Source organism: Gossypium hirsutum, chromosome D11 (genome assembly GCF_007990345.1).
Source record: "Gossypium hirsutum isolate 1008001.06 chromosome D11, Gossypium_hirsutum_v2.1, whole genome shotgun sequence".
NCBI classification, from domain to species: Eukaryota; Viridiplantae; Streptophyta; class Magnoliopsida; order Malvales; family Malvaceae; genus Gossypium; species Gossypium hirsutum.
This window is the reverse complement of record NC_053447.1, coordinates 7,716,462-7,744,380: the sequence shown is the minus strand read 5'-3', so window position 1 is coordinate 7,744,380 and position 27,919 is coordinate 7,716,462. Positions and strand designations below refer to the sequence as shown.

Below are 27,919 nucleotides of genomic sequence, written 5' to 3'. Positions count from 1 at the left end.
AGTGTATCAATTTTTGGACATTATTTTTTTCCTCTATAAATTGGGGACTTTTCCTTTATCTTATCATGGGCTATCCCAACATTTGTCCGACTTATTGCTCCCCATTGACTGGTTCTTTTGTCGAGAGACAATATCATTTTATATAGGCAGTCGTGGGGTTACATTTAAAAATTAGCAATTAAGTTATTATTAAAGATACCATTGTACATAGTCACGTAAGTTGAGTTTGGCCACCACTTCAAGCGGATGATGGATGGAAGAAGTCCCTAATCTTTCACTCTCTTAAATGAAAATGGACAACCGGTGTAACAGCCCGATTCTGCTCCTAGTCGGAACAGTGGTTTCGGGACCACAAATTCGACTAGGGAAAATATTATTATTATGTTTTTATAATCTACAATTTCACAGAAAAATTTCGTTCGAAAATTTCAACGTTTGGGCACTCAATTTAGTCAAAAGGACTAAATTGTAAAAGGTGCAAAAGTTAGTTCTACATGTTAGAAGTGTCTAATTGTTATGAAATTATAAATTGGTGGTCCTTATATGGTAATTAGACCATTAGTTAATTGATGGACAAAAATAGACATAAGAAATAGGTGAAATATATTTTTTTAAATAGGGGCATTTTAGTCATTTAGTAATAAAAAGAATTAAAAAGGGAAAAAGATGGCAAAATGTGCTCATCTTCTCCATGGTGAACGAAATCAGCAAGGGGGAAACCATAGTTAGGGTTTTTAAGCTTCCAAGCTCAATAATCAAGAAAAACGAGAAGACTACCTCAAACGGGGAAAAGAGAAGATAGTGGAGTAAATTGCAAAATTATGATATTCTTCACTGAGGTAAGTAAACATGTGAAATAATGCATATTTTTTTATATTATTTGGTATATGTTGAGATTTATTTGAACATAGAATAAATATTCAGCAAAGATGTGACACCCCTAATTTGACCCTAGTCGGAAAGCGGTTTTGGGACCGCTAAACCGAGTCACCAAATTATTTGAATATGATATTTATTGTCTAAAATAAATGTGTGAAAATTTTAAGCTTCGATTTAGTAAATTTCAGGTGAATTTAGTCAATAGGACTTATGTGTGACATTTTTGAAATGTGATAGATCAAAACATAAGGACCTATTAGTGCATGTTGAAAAAGGGGGGACTTGCATGTCAATTTCCCCCCCCCATCTAGTAGTGGCCGGCCATGACATTAGGATGGACAAAGGGTGATGGGCAAAACATGTCATAGACATGTTGTGTTGGTGCATCATGGGAGGAAACAATAAAATAAAATAAGGAGTATGGGTAATAAAATAATAATGGAAAGGTAAATGATGATGAAAAAAATTGTCTCATCCATGTTTCCCCCCCCCCTTTGCCGTGAATTGAAGAAAGAAAACAAAAAAAAAGTGTTCATTCTTGAACATCTTTGGCCGAATAGAGGAAAGAAAGGAAGGGGAAGAGCTTGAGAAAATCGGCTATGGTGGTTTGCTAGACTAAGGTATGTTTGATGTTGTCCTTGAGATTCATGCATGTTTTTAGTTGTTAGTTTGAGTTCTACCTAGCCCATGGTTTAAATCTTTGCTATTAGATGGAGATGATATTCGGCCATGGGAGTTGTCTTCTTGGTTGATGTTTGATGTTGTGGTGATGAGGCATGAAGATGAGTTAAGTTTCGGCTAAGGTGGATTTGTGTTGATGTCATTTGCATGCTAAGTGTAAAGCTTTGTAATGATACATGTGATGGTGATTGATGACTCTTGGATTTTCTTTTTGGCATTTTTGAGTTAGACATTAAGTTCTTTGTGTAACCCATGACCAAAATTGAATGGTATGGTGTCTTGATGCATTCGGCCATGGTAGAAAGTAGATGTAAAATGGTAGTAAGGTGAAGTGCAAAATGTTAGTATTTGATTACTAGTGTATATATGCGTATTAGCCGAGTTTTGAACTTGAAACAAAATGATATATAAGCAATACAAGTAACTATACTTGTAGGAAGTATTAAGCATATAACCGGCCTCAACATAGATATGCATATTCGGCCATAGGAAGAAGATTGGTGTTGCATGTATTCGGCTAGAGGCAAGCATATTGATGCTTTTATCTTGGCTTAGACAATCGGCTAAAAGAGAGTGTGGGCTAATATGTTGAATTGATTTATGATTTCATATGTATGTGACTTTAATGTCTAATGTATGTATATATGGGCTAAGTACCTTGAGTTCCTCTTGTGTTGCTCAAATGATTAAATCAATTTATTTGTTAAATTAAGCTCAAGAGCTTAGATGACCAAAGTTGGATAAGGGAAGGGAAAAAGTGATCGAATAGCCGCCGAAATTGTTCGACCACATCCGAGGTAAGTTTTAAGTGTTTAAACGTTGAGTAAATTCAATTATAATAGGACATGATGAGATGATTTAATAAGATATGATGTGGCCATGATATGTTCTAAGCTCAAATGGTAAGTTCTTAAGTGTTTGAGCTTGGGAATTTAAGGGTAATTTGAAATAGTCTGCTTCGGACAGCAGCAGTAACGTGACTTTAGAAAATCACCATAAATTTATGGACTTGAATTAGAGGCTGAATGAGACATGAAATTAAAGCTTAATGAGTCTAGTTTCTTATAAAAGAAACCGTGTAAGCAAAGGAATTTCCGGTAATGAGATATTTAAAGTTGTTTGAGACGGTGTCAGAATGACTCCGAAATCCCCTGTTCTGTTTTTAGAAAATCATTATAAATTGTACAAAAATAGTTATAAGATAAAATTTATATTCTTAGACTCCTTAATGAGTATAGTTTCAAATGAAATCAAATACAACACATTTTGAATTCTGTAAAATGAGAAATTTGATTCGTAGTGAAGAGTGGTCAGATTAGTCAAACAGTGAAACAGGGGAAACTTTAAGAAAAATCTGGTATTTATTGGCCAAACCTAAAATTCTGGAAATTTTATGGATGGAAGATATACGAGTCTATATTCAGGAAAAATTAACAGAAAGTGATTTGGAGTTTTGTAGCTCCAGTTATAAATAATTTAGTGACTATTGCTCAGGAAAAACAGCTTGTGCTGAATTTGAGATTATGTTGTGAACCTTGATAAACTTGTTTTAGTTGCTCATAAGCTATTGATTAAACCCATACTTGAATTCTAAATCGTGATATTGTAAGTTTATGAGTATTCGAATATGAAATGATAGTATGGCATAATGGCCGATGTGATGAATGTGAAAGTGTATATATGTGATAAGGCCTAATGGCCGATGTGATGAATGTGAAAGTGTATATATGTGATAAGGCCTAATGGCCAATGTGATGAATATGAAAGTGTATATATATGTGATAAGGCCTAATGGCCGATGTGATGAATGTGAAAGTGATGAATGTGAAAGTGTATATATGTGATAAGGCCTAATGGCCGATGTGATGAATGTGAAAGTGTATATATATGTGATAAGGCCTAATGGCCGATGTGATGAATGTGAAAGTGTATATATGTGATAAGGCCTAATGGCCGATGTGATGAATGTGAAAGTGTATATATATGTGATAGGGCCTAATGGCCGATGTGATGAATGTGAAAGTGTATATATATGTGATAAGGCCTAATGGCCGATGTGATGAATGTGAAAGTGTATATATGTGATAAGGCCTAATGGCCGATGTGATGAATGTGAAAGTGTATATATGTGACAGGGCCGAGTGGCCAACGTGATGGATGTGAAAGTGTATAAATGTGATAAGTCCCGAAGGGCATTTGTGTTAGTACTATATCCGGGTTAAAACCCCGCAGGCTTTATGCGAGAATATTATCACTGATTAATGTCTGTAAGCTTCGTGCTCGTACTATATCCGAGCTCTAAAGACCCGATGACTACGTGTGGGGATTTTGTCCGGGTAAGACCCGATAACTTCGTGTGGAGATTATGTCCGGGTAAGACTTCGTAATAAGAATTGCTTATAAATATATTCAATGCGAAAGGTTAAACAGGTATGTACTCCAAGTTTATATGTGAGCTTGATTTGCACTAAATCATAAGGTAGTTATGTGATGCATACGAGAGCAATCTATGAGACTATTCCTATGATTATGTGACATCGAATCAGTGTGAGAGGTTATGTGAAATCATACGATATATCTATGTCACATGAGCTCACTTTTATGTGAAAGTTTATCTGCCTATTGTATATGATGAGATGTGCATATTCGGTAAAGGGATGGTATGCCCGAATGAAGAGTGAAATAAAAATACGAACAACTATGTTATAATTTGATTGTTATCTGTTGACACTGCTTAAAACTTACTAAGCATTGTAATGCTTACTCCGTTTACTCTGTTTCCTCTGTTTTATAGATCTCATTGCGAAGCTACAGGCTCGGGGATCGTCAGCAACTAGTCACACTATCACTATCCACTGTTTGGTACTGCTATGTTTTGGATTATCTTATGGCATGTATAAAATAGACTAGTGGCGGAAGAATATTTTGGTTAATGTATATAAGCCATGCGAAAATGGCATCTTTTGAATATTTACTTAGAGAAGTTTAAATTTTATCCCTGGCCGTGCTTAGTACTTATCTAAATGAATGACCTTTATTTCAAGAAAAAGTTCAAAATTTTACGGTTCTGACATGAGTTACAAGCCCGGTAATGCCCCTTACCTATTCCGGCGACGGTCACGGGATAGAGGTGTTACAAAAGATTCTAAAAGTGTGGTTAAGTTGGGAAATGTGGTAAAGTGTTGAAAAACACGATTTCCGGTTAAACACTCGGAATAGGCCGGATTACATTGAATATAAAGGGGGTTGCTAAGTGCTGATTCCCCCAAGGGGTTGCCAAGTGCTGATTCCCCGATTCATTGGTGGTTGCTATGTAATACCCCCTACCCGTATTCGTCGCCGAAATATAGTATGAGGCATTACCAGATTTTACCGAATTTTTTTTTTCAAGATAGATTTATCATATTCATAAGATAATTTCATCACATACCAAAACCAAAATTTGTTAGCCATACCAATGGCTAACCATAAATTCATTTCACATTAACATCTAATTTACTAGCTTATACATGCTATTGATTTCCAAAATAAAGTTTCTTTATGTACCGAGATCTCGAGATTGATAGTGTGATGTGTCTCCGACCAAATCCGACCTCCGAGCTCTTAACTCTACAAACAGGGGAAAAAGAAACAGGGTAAGCACTTTGTGCTTAGTAAGTTCATGCAACAGGAATTATACTTACCATACTTATACATCCATCATTTAATAACACAAGCACACATCCAATTCACATGAACATATACCTATCACATACAAACTCAACCTCATGCAAATTCATTACAAAGATAAATGATTGATGAGCTCATCAATTCCATGATTTCCATTTCCTTGTTATTTTCCATGTTTATCCCGTTGAACTACTTGGAATTTCGATGGATTTTCAGAGGTACACTTTAGTGTACAAATCCGGGTCCGTCAATTCATATTCATGTGCACACATTTCCATTTCAGAGAGCACACTCCCGCGAACCTCATCTTTACAGCGGGATTACCAGTCCAGGCTAAATCCCCTGTAATATAAACTCATAGAGTATTGTCGGGATTACCAGTCCAGGCTAAATCCCCTGCAACGACAATTACTCTAATGAGCTTGGATCTGAATTACCAGTCCAGGCTAAATTCAGACCCTAATTCGGATTTCCCATCCGGGCTAAATCCATTTTCCACATATTCTTCGGAAGGGCTATATCAGGATAGGATCACCCGTCCGGGCTAGATCCTTTTTACCGTCAATTCCTTTTTCAGAGATCCGTCGAATTTTCCTTCCATTCAACCGGGATTTCTTCCCCTTTTATCAAATATATCAATGTTTCATCAATTTTCATATAATGAATATTCAAATCATATTCACATCAATAACAAACATTTCAGGCATTTAAGAATATAATTCAAGTTACACGAACTTACCTCGACAATTGTTCGTAAACAAAAATCTACTAATCCCGAACTTTTTCTTTTCCTCGATCTTGCTTCGTATTTGAATTTTTTGGATCTAAATAAATAAATTTAATCATTAATCTAATACATTTCATGTTCATATGTAACTTTCTCTACAATTCCATTATTATTTATAGTGCATTCAAAGCTGTCTCACTGACTCACAGTCACTAAATTATTTATATCTTGAGATACAGAACTCCAAATTAAGATCCATTAATTTTCCCTAAAACTAGACTCACATATATTCTTACAATAAAAATTTCAGAATTTTTGGTTTAGCCAATAAGTACAGTTTATTCTTTAAAGTTTCCCCTGTTTCACTGTATGACAGTTCTGACCCCTCTTCACTAAAAATTAATTATCTCACTGTACAGAATTAGGATGATGCTTCCCTTTATTTCCTCAGAAAAGAGACTCATTAAGGATTCTAAGCATATAAATTATAACTCATAATAATTTTTGTACAATTTTTAATGATTTTCCAAAGTCAGAACAGGGGAACCCAAATTCATTCTGACCTTGTCTCACAAAATCTATTATATCTCATGATTTACAATTTCATTGCTTACAACGTTTCTTTTATAAGAAACTAGACTCAATAAGCTATAATTTCATATTTTATTCATCATCTAATTCGATCTCTACAATTTTTGGTGATTTTTCAAAGTTAGAGTACTGCTGCTGTCCAAAACTGTTTTAGTGCATGGTGTTAATTACCATTTTTCCCCTAAACTTTCAACAATGATAATTTCATCCCTGCTCAATTAACCTATCAATTGAGCTGATTTTTCTCAATCAACACTTTATTATATCACTTTAAACTACCTTATAACCTTTGGAAATCAGAATTTCAGCACTAAACTTTAATTCCAAACTTTTTCACAATTAGGTCCTACAAATCAATTTCTATTGGAATTACCTAATAAAATCATCTCATAAACAAATTAAAGCATCAATTTCATCCTATTTCCTCATAAAATTCCAGCACATATTCATATGAACTTTCAATATCATTCATAAAATCAAAAACTAATGAATTAAGTAGTAGGACCTAGTTGTAAAAGTCTTAGAAACGCAAAAATTACAAGAAAAAGGCAAGAATTAACTCACTTGGTGCAAAAAAATTATGAAAAACCAGCTTGAAGAAACCCTTAGGACGTTTTTGGCTGATGATAGTGCAGAAAATTAAAGAGAAATCTAGATAATTCCACTTTAGTCCTAACTTTTAAAGCAAATTTTGTAATATTCCAATTTTACCCTCATTTCTTCAATTCTCCTTATTTTTCTCAGCGTATGCCGCCCAAAATATCTCCTTTTGGGGTTATTTACAATTTATGTCCCTCCTCATTTCACAATTGAGCTATTTAATCCCTCTAGTAACTTTTACATTTTTTTCAATTTAGTCCTTTTCACTTAATTGACTACCCAAACATTAATATTTTCTAACGAAATTTTAATACAATATTACTAACACTTCATAAACATTTATAAAAATATTTTTGACTCGGTTTTACGAGATCGAAGTCTCGATATCTTATTTTTACCTAATTCCTTCAATAATTTCTTTTCTAACTAACCACTTAATCAGTAAAATTTTTCTATCGATATTTTCATACGATTTTTCCTATCATATCAATATTCATGCAAAAATATTAAAATAAATTTCTCTTTAAATCGGATTTGTGGTTACGAAACCACTATTCCGATAATTTTAAATTTGGGCCATTACATGCTAAGTGCTGATTCCATCGTATCTTAAATGTAAAAAGGGGTTGCTAAGTGCTGATTCTCCGACTCATTGGTGGTTGCTAAGTGCTGATTCCACCGTATCTTAAATGTGAAGGGGTTGCTAAGTGCTGATTCCCCCAAGGGGTTGCTAAGTGCTGATTTCCCGAATCATTGGTGGTTGCTACGTGCTGATTCCACCGTATCTTAAATGTGAAAGGAGTTGCTAAGTGCTTATTCCCCGACTCATTGGTGGTTGCTAAGTGCTGAATCCACCAATAACGGATAACATTCCGAGTGTTCAACGAGGAAATTGGAAAGGTGAATATTTATATATGGTGGACAAGTTTATGGGAGGAATATTGAGTTTGATACTTAATCAACCCATATGTAAGATGGGAGAAAATATCAAAAATACAAAAGAACAATTTAAATACAAAACGGTTTTGAATAATAACAGTTGGGCAACTTTGAAAAATCACCATAAATGGTGAAAAATGAATTAGAGGTTGAATAATATATGAAATTGAAGCTGGATGAGTTTATTTTCATATGAAAGAAATAGAGCAAGCAAAAGAGTTGTATATTTGGGGATATTTGAATTTTATTGAGACAGGGTTGAATTGATTTCGAAATCCCCTGTTCCAACTTTCAAAAAATCACCATAAATTGTAAAAAAATAATTATGGCCTTAAATTTATATGTTTGGATTCCTTAATGAGTCTATTTTTAATATAAACAAACGAGAACATTTTTTGAATTCTGTACAGGGAGTTAAGTAAATTTTAGTAAAGAGAGGTCAGAACTGTCGAGCAGTGAAACAGGGGAATCTTTAGAAAATAAACTGTTCTAATTGGCCAAACTAAAAATTCTGAAAATTTTATGGTGGAAAGGTATATGAATCTAGTTTTGGATAAAATTTACAGAACTTAATTTGGATCCCTGTAGCTCCAGATAAAAATAAATTAGTAACCGTGATGCAGAAAAACAGCTTGCTGGAAATTGAACAAACAATGAAATTTATGTGTGATTAAAATTATGTTACTATGTAATCATGTGAGGAATTTATTTATTGGTCATATGTTTACTTACTAAGCTATATGCTTACTCGTTTTTATTTTCCCTTAATTATAGTGACATCAATCAACTCGGAACTTGGACGACGTCAGATAATCATCCACACTATCATCAACTTTTTGGGTATTTTGCAATTAATACTTTGGAAACATGGCATTTATAGATGACTTTATGTAATGTGGTATAAATATATATATTGAGTATTGTTCGGTTTAATATGTTGGTGTTTATTAATGGATAAATTATGTCTGAACATATAACTGTAATTGGTTGAAAATATTAAAGTTGTTTGAAATTGTCTTCGAAAATTTGCAGGGGGTTTTATGTAAAAATAAGCAGAAATGCTGTCGAAATTTTTATATAAAAAAAATTATAAGTGTTGAGTTCTAGTAATACCTCATACTCTGTTCCTGCAAGGAACACGGGTAAGGGGTGTTACATTTTACTGGTATCAGAGCTATGGCTTAGCCGGTTCTCAGACTAATAAAATATGCGAGAAAGTCTATCTATATATGCCATAATTATATTGTGATAGTGTGATGATTTCTGACATTTTAAATTGTGTTTATATTTTTTATATAGTAAATGGAACCAGACTGAGCTGTAATGGATGATGTGAAAAGTAACACGCCGGCTTCCGCACAAGGGACCGTGCCAAAAAAAAGTAGACATGAGACGCATAGTCAGGATGAGGCTTGGGAAGCCTTCCTTCGAATGATGAGTAATTGGTACACAGAATTTGTTCGTGTAAATTTGAATGTTCAACCTCCTCCACCCCCTCCTGTTCCTCAACCGGTCCCCGTAGCTCCACAAAGTGTTGATTTGGTAAGATCAAGTAAACCTACTGTTGACAAAATCCGAAAGCATGTGGCTGAAGATTTCAGGGCTAATGTTGGTGATGATCCAGAAAAAGCAGAGTTTTGGCTGGAAAACACTATTCGGGTATTTGATGAACTATCTTGTACTTCTGATGAGTGTTTGAAATGTGCAATGTCTTTACTGAAGGATTCAGCATACCGTTGGTGGAAAACATTAATATCAGTGGTTCCGAAAGAAAGAGTTACTTGGGACTTCTTCCAGGAGTAATTCAGAAAGAAATATATAAGCCAACAATTTATTGATCAGAAACGCAATGAGTTTCTTGAGTTGAAGCAGGGTCGGATGTATATGGCAGAATATGAAAGGGAGTTTGTTAGGCTCAGCAAGTATGCCCAGGAATGTGTGCCCACGGAGGCCATTATGTGTAAATGATTTGAAGAGGGGTTAAATAAAGATATCAGATTGTACGTTGGGGTTTTATAGTTGAAAGAATTTATAGTGCTGGTTGACCGAGCCTGTAAAGCTAAAGAACTGAGTAAAGAAAAAAGAATAGCGGAGATTGAAGCTCGAGATGTAAGAAAAAGGTCAATGGGCAGGACATTTCAATCCCAACCAAAGAAGCTTAAAAGGATGGATCCGTGATCAACTGGTTCAGCTGGGTATTCACATAGAGATCGAGGGAAATCATACCCCGGAGCTAAAACTCAAACTACCTCGATGGCAAGTGTGGGCAATATGGGGAATACTAGACCTGAGTGTCAACAGTGTGGCAGGCGACATGCTGGAGAGTGTTAGGGATTTAGACGAGCCTGTTTCAGGTGTGGTTCTCAAGAACATTATATAAAAGATTACCCTGAGAGAATAGAGGAAGAAAGATTGTAGAGAGCTAGATCAGGTGATATTGTTAGTAGAGGTAGACCATCCAGGAATGTTGAGAGCAAAGTCAGCGGTAAAAGTGTGGCGAAAGATATAGTTGGGAGATCAGAAACTAGAACGCCTGCCAGAACTTATGCCATACGTGCTCGTGAGGATGCATCATCTCCTAACGTAATACATTTTCTCTTCATGATATTGATGTTGTTGCTTTGATTGACCCTGGGCCTACTCATTCATATGTATGTGTGAATTTAGTATCTAGTAAGAATTTGCCTGTTGAAAATACTGAATTTGTGGTTAAAGTATCAAATCCTTTAGGCAAATATGTCCTAGTCGATAAGGTTTGTAAGAATTGTCCTCAGATGATTTACGGTCACTGTTTCCCGGCTAATTTGATGTTGTTACCATTTGATGAGTTTGATGTTATTCTGGGGATGGATTGGTTGATATTGCATGATGCCAAGGTAAATTGTAGACAGAAAATCCTAGAATTAAAATGTGAAAATGGTGAAATTCTCCGGATTGAAGCAGAGGAGTCGAATAAATTGCCTATGGTGATTTCACACATGTCTGCTCAGAAATACTTGAGAAAAGGATGTGAAGCTTATCTTGCTTATGTGTTGAATACTGATATAACTGGGTCGAAGCTTGAATCAGTGCCAGTAGTTTGTTTCCAGACGTATTTCCAGAGGAATTGCCTGGGTTACTTCCGATTAGAGAAGTTGAGTTTGTTATTGATTTGTTACCTGGTACTGCACCAATTTCTATTGCACCGTATTGGATGGCTCCGACTAAGTTGAAAGAATTAAAAGCTCAATTACAAGAGTTGACAGATAAAGGATTTGTGAGACGAATTTTTTCTCCTTGGGGTGCTCCTGTATTATTTGTGAAAAAGAAAGATGGCTCTATGAGACTTTGCATTGACTATTGTCAGCTTAACAAAGTGACTATAAAGAACAAGAACCCTTTACTGAGAATTGATGATTTGTTCGACCAACTAAAAGTAGCAACAGTGTTTTCAAAGATTGATCTGAGGTCGGGTTACTATTAGTTGAGAGTTAGGGAGTCCGATGTGCCAAAGACCGCTTTCAGAACGAGGTATGGCCATTATGAATTTCTGGTAATGCCTTTTGGGTTGACTAATGCTCTGACTATTTTTATGGATTTAATGAACCGAATTTTCTGGCCGTATCTAGATAAGTTTGTGGTGGTGTTCATAGATTATATTTTAATTTATTCTCGGGATGAATCCGAGCATGCCGAACATTTGAGAATTGTGTTGCAGATTTTGAGAGAGAAGAAATTATATGCTAAATTTAACAAAAGTGAGTTTTGGCTTCGTGAGGTTGGATTCTTGGGGCATATAGTTTCAAGTAAAGGTATTCGGGTTGATCCAAGCAAAATTTCAGCAATTGTTGATTAGGAGCCACCAAAGAATGTGACCGAGGTTAGAAGCTTTCTGGGCTTAGCCGGATATTACAGACGGTTTGTCAAGGGATTCTCGATGATTACCTCTCCTATGACTAAGTTATTGCAAAAGAATGTTAAGTTTGAATGGACCGATAAATGTCAACAAAGTTTCGAGAAATTGAAGGCTTTATTGACTGAGGCACCAGTGTTGGTACAACCTGAGTCAGGGAAGGAGTTTATAATTTACAATGATGCATCGTTAATGGTCTTGGGTGTGTGTTAATGCAAGAGGGCAAAATAATAGCTTATGCTTCGAGACAGCTAAAACCACACGAGAAGAATTATCCGACGCATGATTTAGAATTGGCGGCCATTGTTTTTGCTTTAAAAATTTGGCGTCATTATCTGTATGGTGAGAAATGCCGAATCTTCACTGATCATAAGAGTTTGAAGTATTTAATGAATCAAAAAGACTTGAATTTGCGACAACGAAGATGACTCGAGCTAATAAAAGATTATGAGCTAGTGATTGATTATCATCCTGGAAAAGCTAATGTTGTTGCTGATGCCTTGAGCAGAAAATCTTTATTTGCTTTGAGAGTTATGAGTACGAGATTAACTTTATCTAATGATGGTTCAATTTTGGCTGAATTGAGGGCTAGACCGTTATTCTTTCAGCAAATTCGGGAAGCTCAAAAGAATGACAGTGAATTACAAGCCAGGAGAGCTCAGTGCAAAGCAGGTGTTGACTCAGATTTTTGAATTAGCTCAGATGATTGTCTGATGTTCCGGGATAGGGTATGTGTACCGAGAAGTGATGAGTTAATTCAGACCATTTTATGTGAGGCACGCAGTGGTGATTTGTCAATTCATCCAGGTAGTGTGAAAATGTATAATGATTTGAAGAAATTGTATTGGTGGCCGGGAATGAAAAATGATATCTCGGAATTTCTATCAAAGTGTTTAATTTGTCAACAAGTGAAAGTTGAGCATCAAGTATCATCGGGTTTACTTCAGCCGGTAATGATTCCAGAGTGGAAGTGGGATAGCATCACGATGGATTTTGTGATGGGATTGCCTTTGACTCCAAAAAAAGAAGGACGCTATTTGGGTAATTGTTGATAGACTGACAAAGTCAGCCCATTTCATTCCGGTACGCATTGATTACTCACTTGACAGGTTGACGGAGTTATATGTTGTTGAAATAGTGAGACTACACGGGGTGCCTAAGTCTATTATATCGGATAGAGATCCGAGGTTCACATCGAGGTTTTGGATAAAGTTGCAGGAAGCTTTGGGTACAAAATTGAACTTTAGTACTGCATTCCATTTGCAAACTGACGAGCAATCAGAAAGAGTGATTCAAGTTCTTGAAGACATACTCCGGTGTTGTATTTTAGAATTTGAAGGCAGTTGGAAGCAATATCTACCATTAGTTGAATTTGCTTACAACAATAGTTATCAGTCAAGTATACGAATGGCACCGTATGAAGCATTATATGGGCGTAAGTGTAGAACTCCTTTATATTGGACTGAGCTCGGTGAGAGAAACTGAAGAAAAAGAAAAAGTAATCCGTGACTGTTTAAAGGTTGCTTCAGATCGGCAAAAGTCATATGCGGATTTAAAGAGGAAAAAGATTGAGTTTCAAGTGGGCAATAGAGTGTTCTTGAAAGTATCTCCATGGAAGAAGATTTTGAGATTTGGTCGTAAAGGCAAATTGAGTCCACGCTTTATTGGACTGTATGAAGCTATTGAAAGAATTGGACTTGTAGCTTATCGGTTAGCTTTGCCGGCAGAGTTGGAAAGAATACATAATGTATTTCATGTATTGATGTTACGACGCTATCGTTCTGATCCTTCACATATAGTTTCTCCTACAGAAGTTGAAGTTCGACCGGATATGACTTATGAGGAGGAACCGATAAAGATTCTAGCTCGAGAGGTCAAACAGTTAAGAAAAAAAGTGTAGTCTTAGTGAAAGTGTTGTGGAAAAAACATGGAATGGAAGAGGCTACGTGGGAACCGGAGGAAGTTATGAGGAAACAGTACCCAAATATCTTTTCCGGTAAGATTTTCGAGGACGAAAATCCTTAAGGGGGGAGAATTGTAACAGCCCGATTCTAGGCCTAGTCGGAACAGTGGTTTCGGGACCACTCAAAACCACTGTAGACCATATAATAATAAAAATAAATTTTTATTTTTTTCCGACTTTGGATTTGTGGTCCCAAAACCACTGTTTCGATTTCACTCAAAATGGGCTGTTACAAGATTAAACATGTGTTACGCATTCTCATGCATGTATAACATCTCAGGGGAGTAGGCTCGACGAGCGAGCTGCGAGCTCAATTTGCGATCTCATCATACAAACTCAATCCATGATCTTGTGAGTTTGGACCAATATCGACCCAAACCCAAATAGATTTTGGACCGATAGTGATAACTATCCTAACACTACTTAATCAAAGTTTTCATATACAATTATAGATAAAGCTATTTAAATAGTAAATATATATATGAAACGTATATAAATATTCAAAATCATCCGATTACCAAATAAAAGTTTGGTGATGTTGCAATAATTTCCTAAATCCCCTCTGTTTGTTTAAATTAAACAATATATCTTAAAAGAGGTGGTTTGAATGATCTTTATGTAAATAAATATACCATTGCTTAACGGAGAAACCAAACCCCATGTAGATGTTGAAGAAACCACCTAGCTTTACCATTAAACCACAACTTTTCATCAAATGTTGCTTCTAGCCAAATCAATAGAATTTAACATCCCATCCCGATACATGTACTTTTAGAATGTAATAAAAGTTATATTTTTATTAAAACTTTCGTAATCAATATTTCATAATCAAATTTAAAATATATAAGGAAAAATTATCAAAATAATCACTTTTGTTTGCCTCATGTTACATTTTAATCACTTATGTTTGAAATGTTATGTTTTAGTCACTTACGTTACCGTGTTGTAACATTTTAGTCACTAAACCATTAATTACCGTTAAAGGTGTGATGGTAAATTGACATGACACATTAAATCATCATTTCAAATGAAAATTTTAGATTAAATTCTACAATTGGCTCCTATATATATATTTTTTATTTTGAGCAATTTAATTTTTTTCTTTTATGTTCTTTTAACTTTATTTTTTTTATTTTCCATTCTTTTTTGCTTCTCCCTCAGTTTTCCTCCATTCTTTATTTCTTTTAACATAGTTTTTCTATGTTTTTCATTTGTTAAAACTAGTCTACAAGATTGCCTTACTTAAAAAATTAAATTGTTCAAAAAAATAGAAGTACATGGACTAGTCTTAACAAATAGAAAACATAAAAAAAACAACGTTAAAAGAAATACAGAATGGAGAAAAATAGAGGGAGAAGCGAAAGAGAATGAAAAAAAGAAAAAAAAGAAAAAAAAGAAAGTTAAAAGAACATAAAAGAAAAAAAATGAAATTGCTTAAAACGAAAAAATATGGAGATCAATTGTATAAATTAACCTAAAATTTTTGTTTGAAATGATGATTTAACTTGCCACATCAGCTTACCGTTACATCGTTAACGACAATTAATAGCTCCGTGACTAAAATGTTACAACGTGATAACATGAGTGGCTAAAACGTAATATTTTAAACATAAATGGCTAAAATATAATCTGAGGTAAACAAAAATAACTATTTTAATAGTTTACCCAATATATAATGTATTTTAGAATATGATGAAATAATAACAAAAAAAACTTCATAACACCTTAAAACCTGAGTTTTTTTTTTAATTTCAGTTAAGGTGGGCAAAATATTAATATTTAAAGAATAGCAATTAAAGTTCTTATTTTTACTTTCGAACTTGAGTGGAAGCTTTTGAAAGGACATACCGTCTATCACGCTGGAAGTGGCAAATTAGCCCACCGCCCGCCCATTCGTCCATTTCGACCTAACTTAGATTATACTGCTGGGGCTATTATAGGCCCATCTCGAAGAAGAAAAAGCCGAGGAACGAGAGAGGAAGGTAACGGTGAATTTCGCACTCTCAATGACGACGAACTGAACTGAAATGCACCTCTCTCTCTGTCCAAAATCCTTTCATCTCTTTCACTGTCTTTCCAGATCTGTCAAAATCGCGGATCAACGACGTCGTTTCGTATCCTAATCCGGTAACTGTTCTGTTTCATTCTCATTCTGGATCTGATCATTATTACTAATTCCTAGTTCCAGTTAAAAGGAATCCATATGCTGCATTAGTTTTAGTATAATTTTGCTTTGTTGTTTTTGGATGAGAAAATGTAACTGGAGTTTGACTGTCGCAGGATGTAACTTGAATTAGGATCATTTAAAAAAAAAAAAGAATCAGGCAAGCTCATGTTTGAAAATCAGACGGCAATCGCTTCTTCTCACAGTCCTCACCTTCGGAAACCTGGCTCCAAATCTGTTTCTTCTGACCTAGGTAAATCTTTCATCTGTTTCAGTAATCGATTGACCTTCGATTTAAACTCATCTAACAAGATACGAATCCTTTTTTACCTTTCATTTATTGGTTAGGGGCTGGTGAACCTGGAAATAGTGTTCAAGAGGGTTACGTGTTTCCTTTGACGGTAGGTGAAATGAAGGCGTCTAATTCACCCATGCACACCACAGCCATAATGCCTTCTCCCATCTTTCTATGGAGATTTAAGGTTTGTTTTTTTCTGGAGGTTCTTCAAATCAGAATTCACGATTCACATTTTCTTAAAAACAATTAACTTTGAGAACTTCTAACGGAAGTGGTTTTCCAGGTTATATGGTTTCTGATATGGGCCTTCACTTGTTGCAAGGTCAGTATTTATACAGTTAGCTAAATGTCGTGGATGCTTTTGAGAATTGGTCTTGAAAATTCTTGATTTGTCTCCTGAAACAGATTGGATGGGATTCAGTCATGAGAATGAGCGTGGACTTGCGAGACTTGTTCTTGTATGAGGCATTCTTATATTATAACCCTCTCCTCCTTGTGGTTAGTTAACGAATACTTGAGTTTGACTAAAAAAATGTTATCTGATGTCTTTCAAATCTTATTTCTTGTTTTTGCAATTGTAGACTATGATGGTTTGGCTATGGGGAGTGTGTTTATGGGTCTTCTCACAAAGCACTATTAATTATGCAAAAATATTTGACCTTGATTCAAACCACCTTACTCACAGAGAAATATGGAAGGTACTTGTTCTAAACACTCTTCATGTTATTCGCGTTTTTGCACTTCATATGCTTTATTGAGAGCTTGGTCCTGAGATTGTGGTGCCACTATTAAAAAAAATGTATTCCGATTTTAATGACCTTTTTTTCCCCTCCTGTTTTGCTGCATGCAGTGTAGCATATGGATGACAGTTATAGTGCCAACTAGCATGACAGCATACCTTTATCTTTACTCCCATGGAGAAGTAGCATTGGCAGCATCACAACCAGTGTAATATCTACCATGTTTCCTAGCATTATCTTTTGTTTTCCTATAATTTTAACTGCATAAATGCAAGACATTAGCTTTTGATTGTTTCAACCATTAGATTTATCGATTATGTCTTTAGTACTTAATTATTACGTGTCAGTTTCATTAGTATGGGATGCCGATAATGATTTTTTTGTGTATGAATGCAAATTTTTATGCTGATAATAATTTTAACTACATATATGCAAGACATTAGCTTTTGATTGTTTCAACCATTAGATTTTTCGATTATGTCTTTACTACTTAATTATTACGTGTCAGTTTCATTAGTATGGGATGCCAATAATAATTTTTTTATGTGTATGAAAGCAAATGTTTATGTGACTGCTTGTAGTCTTCTCTTCTAGTTTTGTAGATTGCATTCTGTAGGCTTACCGAGTTTTCGATCATGCCATAAGTAATTTGACACTTTGATGGTTCTAACGTTTGAAATACAACCTGCAGGTGATCCTCTATGTTGCTGTTGCTTTGGTTTTGATATTCCCCTTTGACATTTTCTATTTTTCATCTCGTTACTTCTTGCTAAGAACACTCTGGCGTATAGCTCTCCCACTTCAGGCTAGTTTCTATTGTAGCTTTTTAAATTTTTTGTTTGGGTACTTGAGCTAGCAAGCTGCATTTGCAGATTAGCATTTCCTCATGTTGGGCGTATTTTTATCTTTAATGTTTGAAAATTTCCTTTTTAGTAACTATTACTCAGAGTTTTGCTGTGGCTGACATGCATTTACACTTTTTACTTGTTTAATTCTTGTATAACAGCCAATTTCATTTCCTGACTTCTTCTTGGCTGATATTCTGACCTCCATGGCCAAGGTATGAACCTTTAACCTCATTTCATCTCCTTAAGCAAGTTGCTGTTTTCGTTTCTCCTAATAAGTAGATTGTACCAGTTAAAGGGCCAATGAAAATATTTTCTTGTACTTTGATACTCTCATGGATTTTCATGCTGATTAGATGTATGCCATAGAACCAAAATTATTGGAGCCACTCTAAGTTTATGGTATTAATTTGGTTTTATAAGGCTTAGCTAAAAAGGATTGGTTTTGCAAGTGGAGCTTTTTTTTATTTATTTAATTGCTTGTATTCTTTATTTTGTGAAGGTATTTTCAGATTTGGAGCGTTCAGTCTGTCGAATGGTTCATCGCCAGGTAATTTTAATACTGATGATTTTCATGTAGGTTATTTATAGAAGGCTAAGAGCACTCTCAAATGTATTGTGTTGTGGTATTTTTTGTTCATCTCAAACTGGCTGAAGATAAAACCTTCAATGCTCTTCTCAACAGCCTATCAGTTTCACGGATTATTAATATTTGGGAGTTCTATGAAAAACAAGTTGATGGTAGACCATTTTTCGAACATGGAGGAAAAGGATCATAAGGAAAGACTTGATGAATATGTGTAGTCATTACTCTTGTTTCTGGTTTTTGTGGGAGTTTAGAACCAATTTAACTTATGTTGTGTCTGTAATGCTTTAGAATACAGCTGTTTTTGAATTAATTGGATGAGGTCTTCTAATCAAACTAATGCTGGTGGTTATAGGCTCACTTTTTTTACCTATTTAGTTAAGATATACACAATGAGGGTATACTGCATGTCTTTCTTATTAAGTATTAAATATGATTATGCTTAATTTGGATTTGGTCCATTCATATCGCAACATTGAACTGTTGAATCTCTTTGAATTGATGCAATGTTGATCTCCTTGGATGAATAAGATGAGGATTCTCTTGTCATGTAGGTCGCAACAATCGCATGGTTTGAAGCAGACTCAGTTTGTGGCAGCCACTCAGTTGCAATTCCACTAGTGCTTGTTATTCCTTATATTTGGCGGCTACTGCAATGTCTGCGGCAGTACAAGGACACAAAAGAGAAACCAACCCTTTTTAATGGTAATACATCTAGGTACCTGGTGCTTACTATTTTTTTTTATTAATTTACATTTAGTCAGAATGGATATGGATATACAAACTGGTAAAATGTACAATGTATTGCCTAAAAAATATTTTCCTTGTGGATAGCACATCATTGAACTTTGTCAGTGATTTCTATTGCTATTTCTTACCTCGGCTTATCTCATATTGGCTAAGTGACTATTTGCACCTGGATTCTTTTACCCATTTTTGTTTATCAGCTATCTTTTTTATTCTAACCCAATTTGCATGTGGTTTCAGCTTTAAAATATTCAACAGCTGTCCCTGTGATTTTTCTCTCGGCTCTTAAATATCATGTTTCACCTGATAGGTGGACATATGTTTATCGTCGCCTCTGGCTTTTTTCAAGTGTTGTCAACTCACTCTACTCATTTTATTGGGACATAACACGTGATTGGGACCTTAGGTGTGATAATATATTCCTTATATAGCTTTCAATTGTGAGGTCACATTGGCATTTCTTGCACCTAATTAAGTTAAATTTTAAATTTGGCATGTGGCAGTGTCTTCACCAGAATCTTCAAGTTCAACAAACCAAGTTTGTGCACCAATCTGTTCTATGGGCGAAGATGGGTAAGAATCTTTGGTGCTGATAATTATTCACACATATTCATTTCACGACTCTTAATAGCACATCAATAGCTATAGTTTTTCATATGCATAATTATTTTTTTTCCTTTTTTGAAACTTGGTAGGTTTATTTTTGGGTTATCGGAAGCAACTTGATTTTGCGTTGCACATGGACATATAAACTGTCTGCTCATCTCCGCCACAACTACTTGACTGTGTTTATGGTCACTGCCTTAGAGATGCTAAGAAGGTTCCAATGGATATTCTTCCGAGTTGAAAATGAATGGAACAAAATTACCAAGTCCGGTTTTCAGATTCCAATGGTTGACATGCCAAGAGAGGAGGAAAAGTTACTGGGCTCAACTAATCACAATGTGTAGATGATCATACAAGTCTCTCTCTGGCTGGCTTTAAGTAGCTTCAAATTAATTTCATTCTTTGCGCTGCTATGACTCATATTATTTCAGGCCTGAAGCAGTTGCTGCATTTTGGTTGCCCCTGTTTGACATTGATGATATGATATATGATATATACATATATATATCTATAGGTTTGGACTTTCGTGCCTTAAGGCTTCTTGCGCAACAGTTTTGATTTTGAAAGCGGTTTAGATTAGATGTATAATATGAAATTATTTTTACTGATATTGGAGAATTTTAGAAGTCTTAGATTTAAATTAGTTTTCATTGTTCGTCACTATGGGTAGTGTTTCAGGTTTTTGATATATAACAATGCTCTGCTATGTTGGAAAAAGGAATAAAATTTGAGTGATGTGAAAGGTAAAAATAAATTAGTATGAACTAAAAGTTACCTAACTCATTGTATTTAATTTAGGAAGCGTAAAACAAAATTGGATGTTGATTTTTTCTCGGGAAAATTATCCAAATAAATTTTCCTTCTTGCTCTTTTGCAAAGGAGACAAAATGGATTTAATTTGATAAAATCCTTGCTAACAAGGTTTGGAAGTTGGGTAAGTGTGGTTATATTATATTATTTCTTTTCCTTAAAACACACCGTATAGCTTCTTAACTTGTAATGTTTTTTAATTCCATAGCTAATCTGGAAAATAAGAAAACTAATTCGACAAGGAAAAAGGCTTTAACTTAAATTTAATCATAATTATAATAGTAAATAAAAATAATGGTATTTATTTATTTAAAAATATCTTTAAAATTTTAAAATATAACAGTTTCAAAGTCTTAACTGTGTTGTTTGTTCGGAAAAGGAGAGGATCCTTGGGGGGAATGTTGTAGTGGTATTAGTTTTGCAGCCTCAATAATAGAACCAAATCAGATTGGAATTGAAGGGAGAGTTTTTCCTTTATTTTGGGGAAAGCTATAATCAAGATCATGGAGAGCATTGCATTATTATATTCAATTTGAAAAGCTAAGTCCCCTACACATTAATAACAGCTCACACCAACTTTAACTCGTACCTTTCGTTGTTAAGTAATTACAACATGCAAAAATTGTTGGAAATATATTACTGCAAAATAAAATTATTAGCATTGATAGAAAATCAGATTGAATATAAATAAATAAAACAATTACTATGTCGTGGAAGAATCACTACTTTAGAAGCATATTCGTCTTAATCGGTATAATCGTGTAGTGGACATTATCCAAAGCAGGTGGGACACAATTGGAGGGGTCACAGACGGTCCTGCTTAAAATCTAATTTCCTAGACAAAATTTCTCTCTTGTGTAATTCTGTAGAATACCGAAATTTAGAGAATAAAAGGATGAGAGAAATTAGTTTTCTCTTGTGTTTTATGAAAAATAAGAAGAATGAACTCCTATTTATATTGTTTTTTGAAGGGACAAAATGGTAAATTTCAAGAAGCAATTTCTTAAAAAATCTTAACAACAAAATTTTTGTTATGTCAAATGGTAACCATTTAAAAACTAATTGTGAGTTTGGATGGACGGTGGGGTATGTTGTAGTGCATTTAATTTACTTTTTATTTCAAGTTACAGTATTGTTATAATATTTAATATCACCGCCACCGCTATTTTTACCTAACCGTAGAAAAACACACCGCCCATACAAACTCACATTTCTTAAATAAGTATAATGCCTACGTTGCCAACTAAGGACAAAAGTAATTAGCTTTTTCTTAGGTGAATCCCAAAATGTCAAAACCTTTTCTCTATTTTTGTTAGTTTCTCTATCTACCAATCAATTTGCTGCTTTTTTTTTATAACTCCTTTTATTCTTTCAGTGCATTGAAAATATTAGGTTGTAACATCTTAATTTTGGGCCTAGTCAGAGCAGTTGTTGTGGGATCACAAATTTGATATCAAAAAATTTATTTTATTATTATTTTAATGTCTACAGTATGATACTAGAGTTTTGTGAAATTTTCATAAAGAAATTTTCTCGTTTGAGTGCTCAATTTGATAAAAAGAACTAAATCGTATAAGGTGAAAAAATTGAGGTCTAATTGATAAAGGCACTAAATAACTATAGAATTGAAAAGTATGAGCACTTGCTTGGAAATTATACCAATAGAAAAGTGAGGAGACAAAGATGGACATGTAGTAGGTGGATTTGGTGAAGTTATTAAAAGGTTAAATTGGTAAATAAGTTAATAGGTATAATAAGACAAAATAGCAAAAGCTATCATCCTTATTTTTCTTCTTCTTCAACCGTAATAGAGAAAAAAAGATGGCAGCCATGGAATAGGTTTCATTCGGCCAAGCTTTGGAGCTTGATAGTTGAGTGGTTTTTGCCCCGTTTTTAGTGATTTTTATGTTTTCGAAGTCGTGATAATTCGATTTAGTTATCCCGTACCTTCATTTTCAAAACTGCTAAAGTTTGTGAATTTTTCCATTGTCGATAAAGTGTGTATTTTGATAATTGATGATAGAAAATACATCTTTGTTGTTAGATAAACAACATTTGTAAAGTGATTTTTGATAGAAATGTCGATTAGGGATTAAATTGAAAAATGTGATAAATTGTGTGGTAAAAGTGTGAATATGTGAAAAATGTGGGCTGCTGTAAGTATGAGTAGCAAAGAACTTGAATGAATTTCATTTTATGAGCCCAGGGGCAAAGGGGTAAAAGTGTAGATATGACAGTTTAGGGGTAAAAATATAATTTTACCAAAAATATGAAATTAGGCTAATTTGAGTAGCATGATGAATAAATAAATTAAATGTGTTGTTATAGATTAAGGAAGATGAGATTTGGAATTAGATCGGGGGAAAAGCAAGATAATCGAGTAATTAACTTATTTCGTCGTTTCATATCGAGGTAAGTTTGTATGTAATAATGCATCGTTTTTACTTACGTTATCATATTTTATTATGTTTTATGAAATGTGGCTGAATATTGAATGAAATTGACAAGTATCGAAAAGTGAGAAATTTCCCGGTTTTATGACAAGTGACATGTCACTAGTGATTCAAGTGCGGTACTATGTGAAGGCCACTTTGTGAAGAAGGTAGCTTTGGCTACAAGGGTGGTACTATGTGCGGGCCATGGGGCATCCGTTATTATTCCGATGTGTTCAACGGGAAATGACTAAGCGTAAACAAATATGACTATGTGATGAATAAGTGCAGGTATGTGTGTGTAAACTTATGAGCAATGTACTCGATATATGATCAAACTTTGGTAAGATTGATACGGAGTAAGTGTTACAATGAAAGTTACTATAAAGAAAACATGAAATAGTGAAATTTTGAAATAAAATAGTTTTGGACAACAAGGGTTGTGTGACTTTGAAAAATCACCAAAAATGGTGGAAACTGAATTAAAAGTTGAATAAGATATGAAATTAAAGCTTATTGAGGGTGAGTTTGGATGGGCGGTGCGTTTACCTGCAGTTAGTGTAAAAACAACGGTGGCGGTGAGATTAGATACTGTAGTGATACTGTAGCGTGAGACAAAAAGCAAGCTAAACGCACTGCACTGCACCCAATCGCAGATCCAAGCCCACCCTGAGTCTATTTTCACATAAAAGAAACGGTATCAGTAAAAGAATTTCATATTATGAGATATTTGAATTTTTGTAGGACAGAGTCAGGATGATTTCGAAATCCCCTATTCTGGCTTTGAAAAATCATTAAAAATTGTATAAAAATAATTACGAGTTATAATTTATATGTTTGAAATTCTAAAAGAATCTATTTTCGACAGAAATAAACGGGAACATCATCCGAATCACGTACTAGGAGATAATTAATTTTTAGTGAAGAAGGATCGAAATTATCGGATAGCAGAACAAGGACGACTTTAAAGAATAAACTGTACTTATTGGCTAAACCAAAATTCTGAAAATTTTATGGTAATGAGATATGTCAGTCTAGTTTCAGGAAAAATTAGCAGAACTTAATTTGGAGTGAGGATTGATAAAAGCATATAAATAATTTAGTGACTATGACTTCCGTAGACAGCTTGATATGAACATAAGTAAATAGTAGAACTATGTGCAATTATGATCGGATTATCTTGAGAACATATTGTGAGGATTGATAAAAGCATGTTAATAAATTGCTTAGTATTTACATACCAACTTACTAAACTATATAGCTTACCCCCTTCCTTTTCTTTTCCTATAGTGTCACAGATACTAGCTCGGGTTAGATATCGTTGGAGATTCTATCACACTATCAAGCTATTGATCGGTATCAATGTTTTCAAGCATTTTAAGTTTATGGCATGTATAGGGACTCAGTCATTTTGTGTATAAATAGTTTTAAATTAAATTAAATTTTATGGCCTGGTTTTGTATGAATGCATGTGTTTGAGTCCGGTAACGCCTCGTACCCTGTTCCGGCGTCGAGCACGGGCAAGGGTTGTTTCATAGATAAACCTCCAACTTAACTCCTCCTTTAAAAGAATTTTTTTTAACAAGCCAAAAATGTGATCCACAATTAAAGGTGTTTATAGGTCGGATCAGACTTAAACATGACATTAATATATTTTATGTTTGTCCAAACTCGACCTAACTTGAAATATGAGTCTAAAATTTTGCTCAAACTCATCCATTTTTGCAAAAGATTAACTTAAACTCATTTTAGACCCACTTATATTATATTTTTTAAAAAATATTTATATTATGTTAATATAATATCTAATAATTTTATATAATTTTCTATCTATTAAATTTTTTTATATAATCATCTTAACATTATTTTAATGTTTACATTTGTGTAGTATTATATATTTTAATATATTATAAATTACATAATATATAAAAATAACATAATATAAAGTATTGTGAACTTAAAAAACGAGTCGACTCAAGCTAGATTCAAGCCTTAAATATTCAAGTTCAAGTTCAGATCATATTTTAAATGAACTTAATTTTTTGTTCAAACTTATTTTTCAAGCTTAATATTATCATTTAAATTCTATCAAATTTTGGATAAATATGAACAAATATCACGAAGAAGTAAATCCACAATTAAGGAAATCCCCCCACCCCTCCACAAACAAAGCAAAACAAAAAGGCAAACGTATTATAATGCTATTCTTCTTTTCAGTTTCCGATGAAATGACAGAAGTAAGAAACAAGTAAACAAAGAACTCAAACTCTGAAGCGAAGTCCTTTTGTAAGTGGTTCCTTCTTTTTAGGCCCCTTCCAAAGAAGGTGACTCACGTAATACTAAATCGTGGCCTCTTTCTCAATCCCCTCTCACCACCCCACCACTATAAACCGCCAATACTGCTCCTCACACCACACTCGTGTCCTACATACCTCCCTTAAAATATAAAAACCTTTTCCCTTCACTGCTCAAAATCCTATTCAATCTCCCATGGCTTCCAATCTTTCTGAGAGTCAGAGTTTTGGATTGACATCTATAGCTGAGGAAGAAGCTCGTTGGTGCTGTGTCCTTGTGTTGGTAACCCTGTTATTGCTCAACTCTTTCAAGGAAACTAACTATACCATAACAAAGGATGAGGATTATGATGGGAAAGGGGTGAGTCGTCGGGTGTTGGAGCGAGCGTGTGATGAAATCTATGTGGTTGCAGAAGGAGAAACCCTCCACTCCATTAGCGACAAGTGTGGGGATCCTTTTATAGTGGAGCACAACCCCCATATTCATGACCCTGATGATGTATTTCCCGGACTTCTCATCAAGATTACTCCTCTCTCTCTACCAACTCACTCATTTAGCCTCTAGCTTTCTTCCTATTTATCAATCACCAATTCCAAGGGAAACATGGGTTGTTCTTCATGATTTCATCATTGGCATCCATTGCTTCAAGCCTTCAACTTCTTGTCATTAGTAATTCCCGTTTTTATATAATCAGGACTAGGTAAGATGGCAACTTTCTCAGGGATTTTCTTTGGTTATTTTAGGTCAATTAATAAAAAAAAAACATTGTTTTAAGTTATTACTTGGGAACAACTCTTAACTATGAGATACTAGAGCTACATTACTTGCAACTCTGGTTTCCTTTCGAATATGATATAATACATAGTTTCTTTTTTTTCCCTACATATATATTCATATTTAACCTAACTCAACATTGTTGGAACTACTGTCGTCACTCACTTGTAATAATTAGGGGTTGTTATCAATGAAATCAACATATACATTTTTCAAAACGTATTTTTTATTGAAGCTTTATCCATCATTGAATGATAACGTTATTAGCAAAACTTTATTACCGAGTCAGATTGTAGCTGCACAACCAAAATGATTTAAGTAAAAAATACAATGTGTTTGTAGAGTTTCTACAGTGATTTCTCACATTATGGCTTTTGTGGTACCTATTCATGATATTAGCTTTTGCTATGCTATCAGATCAGGAAAACACAATCGATTGGATTCCATAAAGTCCTGTCGGTCTTAGAGCTTGCAGTAATCCTTCTCTTTTCAATGAAAATGATTTAAGATTGAAAAAAAGAAAGAGATAGAACCAAGCAAAAGAATACAATGAAAACTAACTTACAGCATGCATTAATCCTACATAAATTAGCACATAACAATGGTGACATTAACAACATGAGAGGTAAACACTACAAATTTCATTGCATTTTCATATAACATCAAAGGCAAAAACACTGAAATGCTCTTCTTAATGTTTGTTAACATATAGTAACTATAACCTTAGATGTCCATATTATCCACCGTGCAATGTTGAGATAAAAACTACCAAATCCTTCTCTTCCAAGGTAGTATCAAGCTGGCCACTCAACTCCCAATCGCAGTCATTTACAAGGACAAGAACACCAGGTCTCCTGCATTAACCACAGACCACATTCAGTTAAATGGCTTGCCTTTAAGATTACAATCCTAATTCAAAGACTAAACTTTTGCAACACTTACACAGACTCCCCTTTCATGAACATTTCAGGTCTCTCCTTGATCAAATTGGTACGAACCCAGGCTAGTAAATCCCTCATGCTTAACTGAGAAAAGCACAAAACAAAACCCAAGATTTTTTACTATAAGTCAGCATAGGTATATGTTACATTAAATTCCTCGTAAATTAAGCAGCTAAAAACATCCTGAGTTTGTACAAAAAACTGCATACCTTATCTGCTCCTTTTGGCAGATCAACGTTCACATTATGAATTTTAACAGATTCGCATAAAAGCTCTAAGCCTCCACTGCATCGAACAATGAATATACATTAAAAGAAGCAAGAATGAGTAAAATAAACTAGGGTTATTAGCTCAAGAAAAAAAAATTAGTTAGAAGCAGATTGAGCGCATAATTAGGAAATTTGAAGCAAACCCATGATTATTCTTATATATTTCCTTACCATTTTGATTGATTGTGGCACACAGAGAATTAACAGTATCAAAAACAAGGCAAATTTATTTTATTTAAAAAAAAAACAACCAATTTCAAGCCAAAACAAAAGCGAAAAACATGATTAAAAATCTTACCCGAATTCAAGGGTCAAATGCATTTTGAACAAATTTTGCAGAAATTCAAGAAAACCTAATCGTGATTTTACGAGGTGCCGCTTTGTATTCACGCAATAATTACTTTTCAAGGCGTCGTTGCATGATATATTGAATCATCAATTCTTTGGGCTGGTAATGTCTGGGCTTCAAAT

At 34.3% G+C, this 27,919-nt stretch overlaps 3 protein-coding genes across 4 annotated transcripts; 2 read left to right on the top strand and 1 right to left on the bottom strand.

Annotated features, from left to right (window-relative positions):
• The first annotated feature begins 15,781 nt into the window (after positions 1 to 15,781).
• LOC107911939 (SPX and EXS domain-containing protein 1) lies at positions 15,782 to 20,535 on the top strand. Of its 2 annotated transcripts, XM_016839950.2 has the most exons (14): positions 15,782 to 16,068; positions 16,222 to 16,358; positions 16,454 to 16,587; positions 16,687 to 16,725; positions 16,809 to 16,901; positions 16,985 to 17,101; positions 17,254 to 17,349; positions 17,835 to 17,948; positions 18,150 to 18,203; positions 18,491 to 18,538; positions 19,129 to 19,279; positions 19,562 to 19,727; positions 19,825 to 19,894; positions 20,017 to 20,535. In XM_016839950.2, the coding sequence occupies exons 2-14, from the start codon at positions 16,274 to 16,276 to the stop codon at positions 20,269 to 20,271; spliced, it is 1,422 nt and encodes a 473-aa protein (XP_016695439.1). In that variant the 5' UTR covers positions 15,782 to 16,068; positions 16,222 to 16,273; the 3' UTR covers positions 20,272 to 20,535. The 2 variants fall into 2 exon arrangements, with proteins under 2 accessions (XP_016695439.1, XP_016695440.1); XM_016839951.2 differs by lacking the exon at positions 15,782 to 16,068 and having other exon boundaries at positions 16,227 to 16,358; positions 16,809 to 16,861.
• A 5,124-nt stretch (positions 20,536 to 25,659) lies between these two features.
• On the top strand, positions 25,660 to 26,028 carry LOC107910892 (uncharacterized). Its single transcript, XM_016838815.1, has one exon. It carries the CDS (start codon positions 25,660 to 25,662, stop codon positions 26,026 to 26,028), a length of 369 nt encoding a protein of 122 aa, XP_016694304.1.
• Positions 26,029 to 26,857: 829 nt separating this feature from the next.
• LOC107911941 (ubiquitin-related modifier 1 homolog 2) lies at positions 26,858 to 27,919 on the bottom strand. The gene is made up of 4 exons (XM_016839952.2): positions 27,747 to 27,919; positions 27,389 to 27,464; positions 27,181 to 27,263; positions 26,858 to 27,092 (listed from the first exon to the last, which is right to left on the bottom strand). Exons 1-4 carry the CDS (start codon positions 27,767 to 27,769, stop codon positions 26,975 to 26,977), a joined length of 300 nt encoding a protein of 99 aa, XP_016695441.1. The 5' UTR covers positions 27,770 to 27,919; the 3' UTR covers positions 26,858 to 26,974.

Coding starts and splice junctions, on each gene's coding strand:
- LOC107911939 (XM_016839950.2), top strand. CDS start 16,274: ATGTTTGAAAATCAGACGGCAATCGCTTCTTCTCACAGTCCTCACCTT. Junction 16,359..16,453: donor ATCTGTTTCTTCTGACCTAG/GTAAATCTTTCA, acceptor TTTATTGGTTAG/GGGCTGGTGAACCTGGAAAT. Junction 16,726..16,808: donor GGGCCTTCACTTGTTGCAAG/GTCAGTATTTAT, acceptor CTCCTGAAACAG/ATTGGATGGGATTCAGTCAT.
- LOC107910892 (XM_016838815.1), top strand. CDS start 25,660: ATGGCTTCCAATCTTTCTGAGAGTCAGAGTTTTGGATTGACATCTATA.
- LOC107911941 (XM_016839952.2), bottom strand. CDS start 27,769: ATGCATTTGACCCTTGAATTCGG. Junction 27,465..27,746: donor CATTTGACCCTTGAATTCGG/GTAAGATTTTTA, acceptor TGTTCGATGCAG/TGGAGGCTTAGAGCTTTTAT. Junction 27,093..27,180: donor TTCATGAAAGGGGAGTCTGT/GTAAGTGTTGCA, acceptor TGGTTAATGCAG/GAGACCTGGTGTTCTTGTCC.